The sequence below is a fragment of the Mya arenaria genome, chromosome 14 (genome assembly GCF_026914265.1).
Source record: "Mya arenaria isolate MELC-2E11 chromosome 14, ASM2691426v1".
NCBI classification, from domain to species: domain Eukaryota; kingdom Metazoa; phylum Mollusca; class Bivalvia; order Myida; family Myidae; genus Mya; species Mya arenaria.
Genome location: NC_069135.1, coordinates 25,016,513 through 25,035,704, shown reverse-complemented (window position 1 = coordinate 25,035,704; position 19,192 = coordinate 25,016,513). Strand labels below are relative to the sequence as shown.

Below are 19,192 nucleotides of genomic sequence, written 5' to 3'. Positions count from 1 at the left end.
GTAAGCAAAGTGTTACCATACGTCTAGTATTCCTTATCGTTATATAAAATAATCAGTGAGATGTTTGGTAAAATTAATGTTGTTATCTTTTTCTTAAATATCAAAAACAAGGTCAATCGTTAAGAGGTACTCAACCGACTGCATGTTTTACTCATTGAACGAGACATCATACAGTATTTCAGAATACAATACAATACTCATTATATCCTATATAAGCAAATACAGATTATAAAAAAAAGTTGTGGGAAGTTGAAATACCATAAGCATACGCAGTTACGATTAATATTTTATTATAAAGGGTTATTTTTTACCATTTAAATACGACATATATTCGTAGCTTCTTGAGTTAAAATCAGGGTGAAAAACTAAAGAGAAAATCTTACGGATATTTACCATATTGTATATCTCGCTCACGCTGATGCAGAGTTGCTAATAATCTGTGTCAGAAACAGTGAAACATGTATGAGAGATCGCCAAAGTGTGCTGCAGCAGTGGAACATGTATGAAAGATCGCTACAGTATATGCAACAAGGGAACATGCATGAGAGGTCGCCAGCGTGTATGCAGCAGGTGCACATAAATGAGAGATCGCCACAGTGTATAACAGGGGAACATGTATGAGAGATCGCCAGAGTGTATGCAGCAGGTGAACATGTATGAGAGATCGCCACAGTGTATGCAGCAGGTTAACATGTATGAGAGATCGCCACAGTGTATGCAGCAGGGGAACATGTATACGAGATCGCCACAGTGTATGCAGCAGGTGAACATGTATGAGAGATCGCCACAGTGTATGCAGCAGTGGAACATGTATGAGAGATCGATACAGAGTGTAAAACAAGAAAACATGTATGAGAGATCGCCACAGAGTAATAATCAGGGGAACATGTATGAGAGATTGCCACAGAGTATGCAGCAGGTGAACATGTATGACAGATCGCCACAGATAATGCAGCAAACATGAACAAGAGATCGCCACAGAGTGTTAAACAGGAAACATATATGACAGATCTTCGCCGTATATGAAACAGGGGAATATGTTTAAGAGATCGCCACATTGTAGGAAAATTGGGAACATGTATAAGAGATCGCCACAGTATATGCAGCAGTGGAACATGTATGAGAGATCGCCACAGAGTATGCAGCAGTGGAACATGTATAAGAGATCGCCACAGTGTATAAAACAGGGGAACATGTATGAGAGATCGCCACAGTGTATGCAGCAGTGGAACATGTATGAGAGATCGCCACAGAGTATGCAGCAGTGGAACATGTATGAGAGATCGCCACAGTGTATGCAGCAATGGAACATGTATGAGAGATCGCCACAGTGTATGCAACATTGGAACATGTATGAAAGATCGCAACAGAGTATGAAAAGGGAAATATGTATAATAGATCGCCATAGTGTATGCAGCAGGTGAATATGTATGACAGATCGCCACAGAGTATGCCGCTGGTGAACATGTATGAGAACTCGCAGTATAGAGAATGCAGCAGGTGACCATGTATTACAGATCGCCACAGAGAATGCAGCAGTTAAACATATATGAGAGATCGCTACAGAGTATTAAACAGGGGAACATGTATGAGGGATCGCCACAAAGTATTAAACAGGTGCACATGTATGACAGATCGCCACAGAGTATGCAGGAGGTGAACATGTATGAGAGATAACCACAGAGTATTAAACAGGGAACATATATGAGAGATCGCCACAGTGTATGCAGCAGTGGAACATGTATGACATATCGCCACAGAGTATGTAGCAGGTGAATATGTATGAGAGATCGCCACAGAGTATGCAGCAGGTGACCATGTATGACAGATCGCCAGAGAGTATGCAGCAAGTGAACATGTATGACAGATCACCACAGAGTATGCAGCAGGTGAACATGAATGAGAGTTCCCAACAGATTATTAAACAGGGAACATATACGAGAGATCGCCGCCGTGTATGAAACAGGGGAATATATATGAGAGATCGCCACAGTGTATGAAAATGTGGAACATGTATAAGAGATCGCCACAGTGTATAAAACAGGGGAACATGTATAAGAGATCGCCACAGTGTATGCAGCAGTGGAACATGTATGAGAGATCGCCACAGTGTATGCAGCAGTGGAACATGTATGAGAGATCGCCACAGAGTATGCAGCAGTGGAACATGTATGAGAGATCGCCACAGAGTATTAAACAGGGAACATGTATGAGAGATCGCCACAGTGTATGCAGCAGGTGAACATGTATGACATATCGCCACAGAGTATGCAGCAGGTGAATATGTATGAGAGATCGCCAGAGAGTATGCAGGAGGTGAAAATGTATGACAGATCCCCACAGAGTATGCAGCAGGTGAACATGTATGACAGATCGCCATAGAGATGGAAACAGGGGAATATGTATGACAGATCGCCACAGAGTATGCAGCAGGTGAACATGTATGACAGATCGCCACATAGTATGCAGCAGGTGAACATGTATGAGAGATCGCCACAGAGTTTGAAACACGGGAACATGTAAGACAGATCTCCTCAGAGTATGCAGCAGGTGAACATGTATGACAGATCGCCACTATGTATGAAACAGGGTAACATGTATGACAGATAGCCATATAATATGTAGCAGGTGAACATGTATGAGAGATCGCCACAGAGTATGAAACAGGGAATACGTATGAGAGATCGCCACAGAGTATGTAGCAGGTGAACATGCATAAGAGATCGGGACAGTTTATGCAGCAGTTAAACATGTATGATAGATCGCCACAGTGTATGCAACAATGAAACATGTATGAGAGATCGCCACAGTGTATGCAACAGGGGAACATGTATGAGAGATCGCCACTTTGTCTGCAACAGAGGAACATGTATAAGAGATCGCCACTTTGTCTGCAACAGGGGTACATGTATAATATATTACCACAGTGTATGAACTGGTTAAACATGTATAAGAAATCGCCACAGTGTATGAATAGGTTTCATGTTTTAACATGACATGATTCATATTTGTGCGTTTTGTGGATCTTACTAATAAACTGTCTGACATCACATATTTTCACCTATGTTTTTTTTTTAAATGAAATCCCTGGCGTATCCCTATTGTGTAAATAAAAGAAACACCTCTTATTAAGGCTCCCAATTTTCTACGTGTAAACCGCCTCGTTTGCTATTTCGGCCGTAAACGTTGACCAATTCTCAGACCGTTTTATCGATACTGTCACTATAGTAATAGTAGAAAATAGTATGTTGGCTTTAATTGGTTGTGAACCCACACAGGCAAGGTCAAGATAACTCTAGCTAATCAACGATTGTACCAGGAGTTTCAAAAAGGCATTTTGACTTGTAAACCATACATTGCTAAAATCAATGTCAACCAACCACGTAGATAGCGATACGGTTACGCATGCAATGTCACGTGACCTCTTAGTAAGAGCCCTCCGACATTTACGCAGAAGCAGATGATAAAAAACAAAAAATTATACTTGACAATCAGATAAAAAATGCATGGAGCATGGTAAAACATGAAAAGCAATAAAAGCAAGCATTAAATTAGTTCATTATTACTAATTGTATGTAATGTATGATTCAGGTAAAAATAATGTCTAAACTTCATAATAATCTTTTCCTAATTAACATCGGCATTTTATTACAGTAGAAAGACAGTCTGTATTTTAAAATTTAAATTTAGGGAAACAAAACAAGTATTTATTTCCTTTACGAAAGTCAACAAAACGACAATTGTTAAGATCCATTGTCATAACTCAATGGATTTCGCTATTTTCTTCCTGTCTTCATTACGAATCACCTGTTTTATACATGTATAATGAATTCCTATTATTGATATAACTACCTTAATGCTTCTCTCAATGAATAAATACCCGTAATAAATGTATTGCGAACTGTTTTAACAAGCAACATAGAAATTAGAAATGATCATAGTCATTATAGATGCACAGGTTTATACTTTGATGCGTCAATTACAAAATGATTTTGTTTTATCTATACTTATATACTTTATAACCTTTATTTAGATGATATCAGATATTTTATCAAAGGTAATAAAATGTATCTCAAATCAACTGAGTTGTCTTTTTCACCAATATGCCCAAGCACATTTAAAAGCATAAGTATATGCTTCGGATTTAAAACTTTATGCACAAGAAGGAAACAAATTTCAAAATATTATATACTATAATATTATATACTACTTATAAGGATAGTTCTTGTTTTAAGACTAACGGAAATTATACGTATATTATCTACGGTTACAGCAAGATATTTGGAGGATTCAAATTGTCTTCTTAAAGGTCCCCTTTTATTAAAACCTTTTGAGCATAATTAAGGGAAAATGTCAGTACTTCGGATATCCTTAATTGTCTTTACTAAGTTATGAGAAGCATAATTTGTTATATTTATATAGAAACATCGTAATTAAACAGCTGTTGATAAGTGCATATTACCGTAGGTCATGGCGGATAGCAACGACAACTGATAAGCTCCGCATTATCTAGCCGCTGATTGTGTATCTTACAAAAGAACATGACCGAGTATAAATCTGCGATTTTTTACTAAAAAGCATCGCGGACCTATATGATTTTAGTTCGTGTATGAATAAATGTGTGAACGGAAAATAATAAAATGGTTAAATGAAAGTTCAATTTGGATAATAATACATGCAGTCTAGAATACTAGTTAGCACAATGAATCAATGAAACATGTAGATATATATTGTACTGTATACGCAAGTACAGACAGTATTTATTTACTATGACATTTAATTAACGTCATCGTTTCGGGTTTTTTATGTCCCGTGTACACGTTTACAAAAATATGCAATAATTGGAGCCTTGCCATCTTTTACATTGACCAGTACATTTCATAGAAAAACAAATCTTCGCTCACGTAAATCTGTATGCGTGACATTAAAGGGTCATTCTTTATGTGCTTAAGGGTTTGATATTGAACATCTTAATTTCATTTGCAATATTTACGAAGTTTTATGAATATATTTTAGTGGTTATCATTAGAAGTTTATTAACAAAATATTTTGGTAAAGAAGATGAAAATGTGACAGAAAATGGTTCATCAGAATTGTTAGTAGACAATGAAAATACCAAAGTAGGTCAGAATAAATATATAAATTAAATAATTGAGTTTCTGAATACAAAGCATAAAAATTATTTGGCAATATTTTCGGTACCAGCAAATCTGTGGGCGAGTCCATTAAATAGCGAACTTAAGTGTTCAGAATCATTTGTTAAATACATTCTACTTTGTTTAGTCCTTGTGTGTTTACACATTTTCTTACATATATAAAGAAAACATACAAAATAGAAATGATTTTCGCCAAACATCTATCATAGTGATAGTTGTGTTATGTTTGTTGTCTCGAAGCGTTATACGTGAATCTCTTGTTTGACGTTTGTTTTGGCCTTTATTAGCGTGCCTTTAAACATAACAATTTTGTAAATTGTTCTTAAATTAAATTAATCCATTTAATGCTCATGGCTGATATTATTAATTATTTTTGTTTTGATTTTAAATCACGGAAGATAACTCGTTGACCTACATGTCTTTATACCAGTCGAAAGTCGTAATCGTATTGAATCGATATATTATTTTAACTTCCTAGTTTGTTCCTATGTTTACACCGGGCATATAGCTATCTGGTTTGGATTAGGATAGACTGGCTGTTTATTTGACTTAAATTTCAGTAAGTTATTTTTTAGTTAAACAATGTTTGTATTTTTGTCTGTTTGAAAAGAAATATTGTTTATTGTTTTGAGGGGTTTTAATTGTAGTATTTGCAGTTTATTAATTGGCTCTATTGAACGTGCCATACATTTACATTTATAAGTTAAATGATGATAATAAATAAAAACCACATTAGGCCATCATTAAAAAAATGTTGGTTTGCGGTGCTCCGACCGACTCACCGAAATTAGCCCCGACCCATTTTTTTTATCGCCACCGCTGCCGTTTTTATTTTTATTTTTTTTATTTCTTATTATTTGTTTTTGGTCCCATTTTGTTTCTTTGGGCCAATTTCGTGTTTGGTCCTTTGATGCTCTACAGACCAACCGTGTTGTACTGCCAATCTGCAAACCCTGCAAAGACTCTGGGAGACCGATTATTAAAAGACTTCCTAGAAAGAACTAAAGTGTATCCATGTATCTGAAAAATAATAAAATGGTTCTGTCGTTGAATTCTCAGTGCTCTTATCTAAAATATGCATGCCCCTTACATCAGACTGAGGGTCATATAGATTTGCCTTTGTCGCCGGAAAAAAAAATCCCTACCTACCTATCCACCCCAAAAATTGTGGGTAGGAGCACCGCAAACCAACATTTTTTTAATGATGACCTTATCAATAAAAAAATATTAAAACGGAATGCATTCAAGTGATTGTGTTTGTAATAATAATGATACTAATACTAATTATAATAGAAGTAATTTAATGAAAACAATAATGATAACACTTGAGATATTAAGCTATGTTTTAATTGTTCCAGTTTACTGAAGTTTACATTTTTGAAATTAACAGTTGTACGGCGATTATTGTTGCCTTTCCTTCGTATTGTAACTGTTACTCTTAAGGTCGTCGTTGTTTCCCCTGCGATCGCCATAAGTACCATTTCCGTCGTAAAAGTAAGCCTTCCCATACCGGTTCTTGCCTCTCCCGTGCCCATTGATCCCGCTTCCATCGGAAATGTGGCCTCATTTAGTTGCCGTTGTTACCCCTCAATCACTTTTGCTATCACTACGGTCGGAACTCCGTCGTTGATGTTGCCATTGCCATCATCTTTGTTACTGTTCCTGTCGTCATTTTGGCGTCACGCGGCCTTTTTAAAATATTTCTTTTCGAAGGAGTTACGCAGAACATACCTAGTTTTTAATATATAGTATGTATGTACTGTCTTGTTTGTGGCGTTTTGTGCTGTTCTCCCATGTTTCTTGTTTGTGATTTTGTTATGCTCTATGGCTTTGGCGTTTACCCAGTGCCATTAAACCGGGTTTATGTTTTTCGCATAAATATTAAAGCTAAAGCCACTCCTCACGAAAAATTCCGAGATATACCACTCTGAGCCGGATTCATATCTCACTCTACCACTTAGAATTTAACAAATTTTGCTTTATTTCTGAATAATTGGATAACGCCTAAAGGAGCTAGTTGTCTAATCGCTCCATGCAGCTTAATGTAAGATAATGATGCCTTGTGACCCTAATCAATTTTGGTATTATATAAAAGATATTGCTTGCTGATTAACAGTATGTAAAATAAACAACTTGTTTATTGTATTATTTCTAGCAAATGTTTCACATTTTCTTTATCGACGCAAAAATACTTTGAAATGATACCAAATTATATGGGTTCCCCATGTATTTTGCACATACATCTTGATTGGTCAACAGTAATTTTTTTGGATAATTTGACCAATCAGCAAATATTTTGGCTAACTTTAACCAAATTTAAGAAATAATATGTTGCTGGAGAAGAGTAAATTAATTCAAAATTATATTGTTGTTGACTTCTATTCTGCTTACTCTGCTGACCCTCGAGTGCCAGCTATTGACATTAATGAATAATCTCCTACACATATCCTTTGACGAGCAGATAAGGTCTCTGCCAACACGTTCAGCTAGATAAGAACGTTGTTTGCAAAACATGTTTTATGTATGTATACTCTCTAAAAGCTCATTTATTTGAATAATGGAAGATTGACATTCAATGAGAAACAATTACAGCGAAAAAATCAGCACGAAAAAACACGATATCATTTTTAAGCTAATATTTGGAAAACAAATGTCTTACTATTGCGAAACTATATTGCTTTTCTTAAATTGGGAAGGAGCCAAGTTCAGGCGCCTGCCAAAAGTTTTATATTAAGTTAGTCAAGCCCTGTTTATGCGTGCTAAAAATAGTCTAACATCACAGTAATCACATTTAGACATTTCGATGTATGAGACCTATTTTTTATACTAATCCTTACAACTGCTATGTACAATCAAGAATATTAACAGCGCTGGGAAGCATATACTTATGTGATGCTAGGGCTACGAATGGCTAATGTTACATCATTGATAATTTGAACTCCCATGTTTTTTAATAGTCTAAGAGTCATACTCCATACCGTATCTGCGTTGAAATATCTATACCACTGCGAATATAAACGAGAAATTCTCAGATATGACTAAGAAATTCTTTAAATGCTTTGAAACAGAGAAACTTTACCGTGAGTTATCAACTTTGCCACCACTTTACTTATGTTTCCAAGCCAATTGCCACAGTTGGGTTGATGTCTGAAGACCCGGACATGTCTATACTCGTTAAACTCATACTTGATTGTGTCAAACTTAAGTTTTATATGTCATAAACAGGTGAAATCCTTGGCGTCCCTGTAAAAATAGCGTTGTTTACGTCTAGCATAGGCTACTATATCCGGTGTACGGTGATCAACCGTGACAATAGGCAGCTCATAGCGTTTCGTTACCTTTTTAGGGGTTGAAAAACATCTGTATTGAAAAATAACAGGTGTATAGTCAAACATTGCAATACTCTGTAAAACTCTGCATGGCTATGGTATACCTTTAAAAGAACAACCATGTTGAACACTCAGCCACTCTGACACTAAAAAGGTCATCCCGCTGGAGTACCATGGATAATTGATTTTGAAGATGTTCCTTGTTTTATCTATTTTGAAAGTACACATTCATGATTTTAGATTGTCTGAAGACTAAATATCATTATACTCAAAACATGTTCACTAAGATATACAGGCGTTTCGTTCTCAGATCTGGCAATGTTTAAAGGGAAAACTCATTGTTTTCCTATCTTGTAACAATTGGGATACTTACCTTGAAAGAGGATCTTCATAACATTATAGTATTGTAATTTAATTGTGACGAAGGTTACCAGTTAATACTGCTTGAAATGTAAATAATAATATTGACAGCAGTTGCGTTGTTTTTATCATTCATTTTCAATCTTGTTCCCATATATTTATCATTTAGAATGTCTTAGCCCAAAAGGGAGAACATATCGCTGATAAAATAGCCTTTGTTCATGCAATGTCAGATATGCGATTTTTGGCATCTTCTTCTTTAAAAAGAAATCTTAATCGTTAATTGAAGCATGTTGTTATCTTTGACGAGGGTATTTCTATCCTTTTGAAACTGTCAGCCTTCTAATATACACTTAAACAAGAAGTAATAAAAGAGGTTGTTTGACACAGCTTGTAAATATTCATAAGGCCTAACAAAGAAATTAGTTGTGTCGGTCCTAATTTTTTCAACCTAACCCTATTGTTTTATTATCACTGGACAAAACAATATTACCTTTGATTATTTTTTATTTTCCCTTTAATTTTTATCTGAAATCGCGAAAACGTAGATTGTACTGATTTTATATAATGTAAAGTTTACAATGACCCTGATAAAAAGGGACGGTTCAAGTGTGGAAATAAAATGAATGTTGCTTCACTTCTTCGATCGAATCTATTTTTTTTTTATTTCCGACCTACCTACCCTATGTTTTATGTGAAATCAAACAAATAAATATCATGGACTTAAAATTTACAAAAATATATAATTCAGCTCATGTGGAACAACTCATACGACTCTTTGTTAATATGTGGGGAGTCATGTCCTTATATGTAATAACTGACTGAGAATAAAAGTCATGCATTGGTATCTACTTGTGGTGCTTCTGCTTCTATTTAAATGCACATATAACTACTTCGAAAAATTAAAGGTCTGGATTTGCTCCCAGTATAATAAACCAGTATATATAAAACACATCAAATTTCTGGGGCAAAGTACGAAGATTGTCTTATCTATAAGAAGATCGCCGTATGAGTGGGAAAATACGGTTCTTACCAGTTTTTTCTCACCTTTTTGTGAACAGGGTCAGGTCTGTGAAACTTGTGACAATTGTGTAACTAACGAAACCCGTGTATAAGTCAGTTTTTTTAAAAATGATTATTAAAATGCCCCAAAATGGGACTTACAATATACATCATTGCTTACTGTAGATTATATTTTAAATTATTCTTCATGAAGAAAGTTAAAAGGGAAAGAAATTTACAACAGTCTATGTACATAATAATGGAGGAAATGGATGTATGGTATAATATATGATACGCCCAAATTACGCCCCTTATGTGACTGAGAAAACCACTGCTGTATGTATTAAATAATTCAATATGTATTAATAATAACAAACTTATTTCAGCCAGAATGTATGATTATCGCATTCTGATGAAGTGTTTTTCCTAACTTTTTCACCAATAAAAGAAAAAAAATCCAATTTTATGTTTTGATAAAATCTATAAAAAATGGACCCCGAAACATATTGGTATATTCGTAACGAAACAAACCTTATCTGAAATCAAATTATTTAAAAACTCCTCTTTTTACTAGACAAATTTATAATACCCATTTTAAGACAAAAAGACAAAGTGTTCCCAAGCGACACTCCTAAAATGTTGCACCCCCCCCCCCCCCCCCACACACACACACACTTATATTCGACTGTATTTCATGGGACTTTTACCATGTTGGAAAATGTTTTTTATTGTCGTTTTCATTGTGTTCCTGTACACCAACTGTGCAAGAACTAACATGATATTCTCTTAAGTGTTATATGCACACTAATGATTTTACGTTTTACTCGTTAATATTGTAAAAAATTGTTTTTTTAAACGGCAACTCTTGTGATTGGAATTTAAACAATACATCTTATGCTATACTATTACATTCTAATAACTTGGGTATCAGGTGCATAAACTATTGATTATACAGTTTGAATAAAATTAAAATTGTTACTATATTACTCCTAAGTGCTTATTTAAAATCACGTTAATGACTCATTGTACTTAACTGGTACAAACATCATTATAATATTTAAAGATGTTTATTTGTTGTTTCCGTACCGAGCTTCATTTTGTGCACCATGTTCCAAAATTGTATTACCTGTAAACAAAAATGCTTTGATGACCATTAATATTTTTTCCTTAGAGTATATATTTTATAACAATGTATACCAATGGAAAGAGACATATACGTATTGTTTTATTAAGCACAGTAGTAAGCACATTAGCCCAGACAAAATGGCGATACTGTGGAATGCAGCTTAACCTAGAAAAAAGGAGAAAGGTACCGACCAACTGGCCCTGTTTTTTTTGCAGTAAAATAGGAAACAAACTTTTAATTTTCTTGGCGATAACAGTTGGTACTCATTGTTATCTGGGCAAACCCCCTGGTGAGTGACATTATACGACGTATTATTAACTTTGATTACTGTATTTAAATGTTATACTTATTTAAGAGTTACTTAAGTTACTGGTAATCAAATATTGAACGGAAAGCTTATTTTGCTATGCTATAAGACCATCATGATGTTCAGGGCAATTCCGCTCAGTAATTGTATAATGACACGAAGAAAAATCTTAGCGATTAAGAATGTGGACCTTTTTAACAACCGCAAACGTTGAAAATCTTAATGATTTAGCCTAGATGACTGCCGTTCTGCAATTTTATTGGTTAAAATTTGGATGTGTCATGCATTTATAATGTACCCACAGCTTTAAACATGCAGGTGAATTTATGTTAAATACGGAAGTTTAATTCTATTCAAATCTTTCATATCAGTTTTTTGTACAATAATTATAGGCTAAATATTCGTCAGTGAATCAAGAACGCAGATAAATGGTAGAGAACCTGTTAGACTGTGAACAAAGATATCATGTTTCATAACAGTTTTATTAGCTTCACTCTTCGAAAAATACTACTACTCGCTCCGGCGTCCGCGTTGTTTTCCGTTTAAAATGCTATGGCAAGATTTTATTTTCACTGATAACTCCAATAGGTCCCTTTATTCAATTCACTTAATACATGTACTTAAAACAGTTGTGCAGGACTATGACACAATGAGGTAACTTAAATCAATATTATTATCAATACAAGTTTTGGCCTCTGATTGACTTAGAGACTTAGATTTAGTTTAAGGGCACATTGTATCCGATTAAAGTTGGGATTTCCCTAAAAGCTTCTTTACCCTTCATTCAATTGACTTAGTACTTCACACTGTTGGTTACAGCCATCACACAATTAGGTTTCATAGCTCTATATTTACCCTAAAAACAAAGTATGACCCTTGTTTGACCCTTTTCTTTTCTTTTCTATTTGACAGGCACATTTTTAACATTATTAAGCAAAGTGAAAGCTTGATGTTAGAATTACGTTCGCCATTGCTGCGAAGGGCTGGCATGCCAGGAGGGTGTCAAACTCTCAAATGGCATCGAATAAATTTAGTTGGTTCAAGGTCAAGGTCACTGTTAGTACAAATAGAAAAAAAATCAGAGGTCAAAGTCAGGGTCACAGCTGTTACTTAAACTAGGAAATTGGTTAGTTCTCTTACTAAGTAGTTAGGGTTGACAACTTGACATATTGCGACCAAACTGCGTATATAGGAATAGTTTATGGAGACCTTTCACGGGATTGCGTTTTGGGACCCTATGGTCAAGGTAAATGTCATTGTTACTAAAAGAAGATAACTGTCTGGTTCTCAATGACTTAAGTTAGGGTTGACATATTGTGACCAATTTTGTTATGTAGGAAGAGTTAATGAAGGACGTCCATGTGAATGCTGGATCCGAGATCAAGGTCACTGTTTAAAAACTAGAAACTCCCCAGTTAAAACTGAATCTCCTTCTGCCAATTAATGAAAACCAGGTTTCGTTGCATTGCGGCATTCCTAGTTTACTTTTTTGTTTGTCTTTTGTATTGCTTTTGACAGGCACGTATTACATCATTACATCATTATTGTACTCATTTTTATTACAAAGTCGCATATTTTCGAGTGTGCTGTCCTACGTCAGCTCTTGTTTTTGTCAAACTGATGATTGTGATTTTAAAAAAAAAATTAACAACACATATACAATAAGCCACAAACACAGTTTCTGTCATCACTTTATCAGTGTTGGTGATTACAAACAGTCACCAGTGCGGAAAGTCCATACTCAGACTTTGGGAAGCACTTTTTTATATAAAAAACTTTTCCATTGGTTTAACAAAGTACGCAATAGAGCAATTTAAAAATTTAAAATAGAAAAAAAAACATCGTCAGTACTCAACTGGAAAGAAGTAACAAGGAACTATTTGCTGACTTGGACTATATACTGTTTATAATCATGGTTCGGGGTCATCATTGGCAGCTGCTCATGTTGAGTCCGTTTAGCCGTTCAGCTACAGTTAGTAATATATGGAAATTTTTGATAAAATACACTTTACGTAAGGGGGCTAGAAATGAACTTTTAGTATAGTATTCATTAAAATTTAAATAAAGATGGAAAATAGAGAAAAAAGCAATATCTAAATAAATCTTCTGCATTTTTAACTAAACCGTAAGACGACAGAGCTGAAGTGTGATTGAGTTAAACTAGTACAAGAAAAAAATTCTTATTGTCCGGGAGGTTTTAACATTGCAACTTAAGTGGTCTAAAGTTTCTAAACATAGAAAATGGATGAAACTGAGTATCTTTAGTTAGGGATGGCATATCGAGACCAAACTTGTTATAAATGTCGACGGTAGCTCAAAGCCGGCAAAAATTATAGGGTTCTGTTGAGTCGCCAAGTAATAACTGCAATAATATCCGAGATATTTATTAATAGCAAAAGGTATGACTGTACGTCATAAAACGATAATGGCAAATGCAATGATTATCGCATGTGACATATTAAAAACAGTCATGCGTGAAAGGTTAGTTGAACAGAATTATAATGATCACAGGACAGTAGGGGCGGAGCTTTAGTTGAGAAATAATAAGAATCATAGAATAGAGAAATGGTAATTTATCCTGTCACTTGCATACAAATCGGTCCAATAACAAGGTGCCGTGTAAACTTTAGTTTATTAGGATAGTAGACCACATGATGTTTATCTACAGTCAGGTGGTCATGTGACCGCGAACTTCTTTTTCTATATTCTGCAATGTCAGAGGAAAAGCACAAATACTGTTTCAGTATCTTATCAATAGACCGCCACCAATCGAACACAACAATCACTCGCCCATAAACTCCCACCAATCTGCATAATAATGACACTGGCAAAACAATCGACCTAAAAAACTACATGTGATGTGAAAATCTTACCCCACCCGCAAATGATGGAAACAGTGAAACAGCATTTAACGATACTCGTCGATTGTTTATTCCATTGTTGTGCTGTATGACAAAATCTCACTTACAGCAGAAATGAATGATCTCTTTGCCGGTGCAGTTCTGAACATCCAACACTATAAACATGAATTAAATCCATTTAACATGTGGCGTTGTTTGTAAACAATCGTGATCTTGAATATGACATGTGTACTGTACTCTTTGTCTTACGGAATAGTTGTTACATCATCAGATAATGTTTTCAGACTGATCCATGTTAATGCACTTTCAAAGCTTTTTTTATGGTTTTCGGCTCACCCGATAAATTTCTCCGCCTTGCCAGATAAACTTCCTCCATCCACGGCACTAACCTAGTATTCTCTATTTATATTTCTCCAGCAACTTGTTATACTGAATCACGACTCCTGACAAACAATCACATTTAAAGATTATCATTTTTTTCAATTTATCAAATACAAGTTCTGTGACATAAAGGATGAGTTTATGGCGACCTCTCATGAGATTGCATTCACTTTTACTGTTACTATAAGTGGAAAAACAGTTAAAACTGAATCTGAGTTAGTTACAGTTCATTCATTATAACTCAGCCCTGTAGCCGTTAGTAAAGTTTGATATATTCTTAATATAGATATTCCAATTTTTAGAAAGACGACAGATGAAATAATGTAGAAAAGGCTGCAAGCAATTTTCCTGAGGCAGGTATTTTTAGCATGATATCATTAAATACCATGTATTTTTGACTTTGTACAGTTCCTATTGTAAGGGCTTGGTTCACGAAAGGTAAAAAATGGCCCCATCTGTAATGTGCTTGATTCCCATGAATTTTGGTAGAACAACCAATGGCAGTTAAAGAATGAAATGTAATATGATGATTCTATCAACATTTCGGTTGCCATGGCAACATATCAATCAAGGGGTATTTTCCAGTTAAAATATATAAATGACAATACCCTTAACATGAATGATGATATATTTTATGTTACCATGGATACAATTGCAGTAAAATCATTCTTTATATATGTTAAATTAATCAAATATGTAATTTTATATTGATATTTTGCATTGATATATTATAAATTGTTACTTCAGATAAAGTGATAATATTTCATGTTATTTCAAACATAGCTGTATGATGGTTGCTATGGTAACAATGGAACAATATGAATTTACAGTTCATATATGGTAAAAGTATGGTTTCTTTAGGCTGAAATTATTAACGCAAAAACACAATATTTAAAAAAAATATATATATAGCAAGAACACATGATAATTATTCTTTGTAAAAACAGTGAAAATGATGCTGGGATGGGAAATTTACAATATGGTAAAAACCGGTGCCATTCATGTACTTTCGTGAACCAAGCCCTTTGTTCAGAGAAAAAGTTTGGGCTATTTTGATAGCCTTTATGCATCAACATTGTGTAAAACACATTTGCCAGTACTAGCAAACCGTTCATGATATTCAAATGAAACTTAATATGCATGTTTTCAGAGACAGTATGCACACTTTAAGAAAGGAACATAGCTCTGGATTAAAAAATATTATAATTACTTTGTTATTCCCCCTATATATCTGGATAGGGAAATAAATTCAAGACCGCCTTTCAAACAGACGTACAAAGCATTTAGGCCATTCTAAAGTAAGTTGTTATCTGCTGTTCTATTGTTATATCTAGATGGTAAGTGGTTTCAAGGAAAGCTTGCTTTATATTTGTAGGAATTTGTGCCTTCATTTCAAATTGTTGAGCATCAACTTCATACATGTTGATTGTACCAAAAGATTGGTTAATGAACAAAATAAATAAATGTTGAGGACATTTTAAATTATTTACATTATTAACCTTTCTATTTCAAAAGTCACTTCTGGATTCAATCAGACACACATTCAACTGCACCATGTCAAGAAGTTTGACAGCTGTATATTTCGGTTTGATCTTGTTGTCACTGCAAAATGTAGCCGAACAACTAAGCTTTCATCCAGACAATGATGTGCTTTCAAAACTTGCTGTCTTTGAGGAGTACTTTTTTATTGGAGGAGGGAAGAATTTGTATAAATTGAACGCTACCTTAGAACATGAAGAAACTATACAAACGTGTACGTCAAACTGTACAAACAGTGTAAACCAGTTACTTCTGATAAACGAGAACAAAAGAAAAGTTGTTATCTGTGGCACTGGGAATGATGGACTTTGTAGCCAGCTAGATCTGTATAAATTAGGAGGAGAACATAAAACTGGCAGTTTGAAAGTACCTGTAGATCCTCGTTTTCCAGCAGTTGGTCTTGTCACTGAAGATCACAAAGAATTGATGGTGGCTCGCTCAGTTTGTGCCAATGACACCTTTTTAAAGGAAACGAATATCAAAGTTATTGCCAGTTGGAATTTTGAAGAAATGAAAATACCAGATGGTTTAGGAGAGCCAGGTTCAAAGAAGTTTTTAAAACTCAAGACATCTCCATCAAGTGATCCCCTATTTTGCATAAAGTATCTTCAAGTTTTAGAACATAGCAATTTTTCCTACTTTTTTACCAATCAAAATAAGTATTTTCACACCCAAGATAAAGTTTCGAAGGTAGCAAGAATTTGTCAGAAGGATGCATCCTACCAGACATATATAGATGCAGAAATCACTTGTCAAGTTGGACACGATAGTTATAATATTTTGACTGATGCTGTGCTTGTAAATGATAAAGTGTTTGCATCATTTTCAAAGTCAAATGGACGCAAAAGTATTATTTGCTTTAAAGACATACGACAATTAAAATCTTCTTTAGATGGTGAAAAGCTGGATTTTATTAATGGGAGATGTGTTTTAGATATTAATCTAAGTTATCTAGATTATGACAACAAATATCAAGAATGCTCTAATCCAGTAAGTACATGTATATGTATGTGTTCTCTCTTTTTACTGTATTTGTCGTAACACCGTGCATGTTCTACCCCATGTAAAAACAGAGTTTAAATACTTGTTTCATTTATTTCTAGATAAAATTCTTAGAAAAAAATGTGATAACCTTTCTGTATAAAATCTGAAGCTCAGACCCTTAAAAGAGTTTGGGTCTGCTGAGTTGTTATATAGACTTCTGTTTTTTTTGCTTGGATTCCATTATTTCACCGCCCTTTATGTTGAGGGGCAGGTTGTGTCGGGAACGGTTCCCTGATTTTACCATTTTGCATTCACTATCAGTATTTAAATACTTGTTGTTTTGAAGTGGCGCAATACTTTAAAACAAGTAATTGCACATTATTTTTGTAGTTGCTGATAATAATTATAAATTAGGGTTTTTAAGTTTAAATCATAATGCTCATAACCCTCGATATTTTGTATGGCATTAAGTCGTATAGACACAATGTCTTATTCCCCTCAGAGTTTTCTCCGATGCGCAATTTTCTGAATATTTTGATAAATGTCTCTGAAAATCAGATAAAAGTTACAACTGTTTTTCATCAAAAGCAACGAATGTGTAATTGTTTGCTTTCCATTGCAGCAAAATTTGACAAAAATTGCTTTCCAAGAATTCACATGTGATGCTGATATTGGTGATATCACTGATTTTTACCAACGTGTGATTGGAAAAAGAACAATACCATTTAAAAACAGTTCTCACATCATTGATGGATATATTACCAAATTGTTTACAACAACTGTCAATCAAAAAACAATTATTCTAGCTGGTACGGATTCAGGACACGTGATTCAGGTTTGTGGCTTTACTTTCATTTTGATAAACCCTTTTAGTATACAAAGTATTAGTTTTAATTAATCATGACATTTATAAACCGGCGCTCTTGGTGATTGGTGTATTGTGCTCTAATATGCATATAATTGTCCATTCACGTATTATATATATATTTCCAGAGCGTTCTGATATCCTTCCATAAAATGTGTATTTATTTCTATATCTGAAGATTAGTGCTTAATCCATAATATCAAAAAAAAAATTACTGAAAATATTAAGACTGATATGTTGCGTATTTTTGTTGCTTGTGGTACCAAAACTCGTTTTTCAAACAGCAACCATTCTTCAAAATGATGAAATTGTCACCAGTGTGTATACTAAAGAAAAATAATTGTTTATTCAATACTTGCATTCAGCTTCATCATTTAGAGGCCAAATTGTGCATCAATAACATACACATGTGGAAGTAGAATGCTCATAAGATATAATTTATTAACATGGGGGTGGATACGCAGTTGACCACAATACTTATTTGAATTCAACAAGCACAATTATGCAAATGCTTTTTGATAAACACATTCTCATTAAATATCTTATTATCAATGACTCTATTTGTTGTAGGATACTTACACTCATGTCTTTGGCATATAATTTTTATGTCCCCGATAAACCAAATTTGAAAGGGGTATACTGGAGTTACTATGTAGTCGTTCGGTTAGTCTGCTACAATTTTCCTTGTCTGGAAGATGACTTGAACAGTACTTCATTGAATTAAATAAACTTCATACGATGACAGAACATAGTGAGAAGTGCAGTGTACAGGAACACTAACTCTATTTCAACTAATTGCAGAGTAATATCCCTTTGTTACTTTTTCTTGTCAGTAGCATTTCAACTGAATTACTCAATGGATTTAATAAAACTGCACCTTAGTTATGCACGATAAGTGCAAATGAAGGGCACAAAAACCACAGAGTTATGGCCTCTTATCAAATAAATAGTTTGTCATTCCTGTATCCAGGTGGCATTCGTAAGTATACGTCAATCATGCGAAAGCTCTAGTTTTTACCTCAACTCAATATTGTGTTCAATTTGCAATGACTTATGATATATGACATAGTGAGAGTCATCGTCAATATCAACGATATAAATTATTTCAAAATATGCACTCCAAATAAAACTTGATTATACGATGTGGACAGTCCCGAAAAAGGCCTATAAATCTTACTCACTGATTTTATATTTATGTTATACAATGCCTCATTTTTTGATAATAAATATTGAGAGATAATAATAAAATTTGAGGACTCTGAGTAGAGGGGCAAATTCTGAC

At 34.3% G+C, this 19,192-nt stretch overlaps 1 protein-coding gene across 6 annotated transcripts in view; it reads left to right on the top strand.

Annotated features, from left to right (window-relative positions):
* The first annotated feature begins 5,644 nt into the window (after positions 1 to 5,644).
* The window catches only part of LOC128217869 (plexin-A4-like), a 33,714-nt gene continuing 20,166 nt past the window's right edge, over positions 5,645 to 19,192 (top strand). For 3 of the 6 annotated variants that reach the window (XM_052925305.1, XM_052925307.1, XM_052925306.1), the window contains exons 1-4: positions 5,646 to 5,715; positions 14,825 to 14,875; positions 16,038 to 17,051; positions 17,668 to 17,880. In XM_052925305.1, coding sequence (XP_052781265.1) covers positions 16,077 to 17,051; positions 17,668 to 17,880 — 1,188 coding nt within the window. In that variant the 5' untranslated portion in view covers positions 5,646 to 5,715; positions 14,825 to 14,875; positions 16,038 to 16,076. Of the gene's footprint in view, positions 5,716 to 14,824; positions 14,880 to 15,672; positions 15,821 to 16,037; positions 17,052 to 17,667; positions 17,881 to 19,192 lie in introns of all 6 variants that reach the window. The other 3 variants (XM_052925303.1, XM_052925302.1, XM_052925304.1) reach the window with 3 other exon arrangements.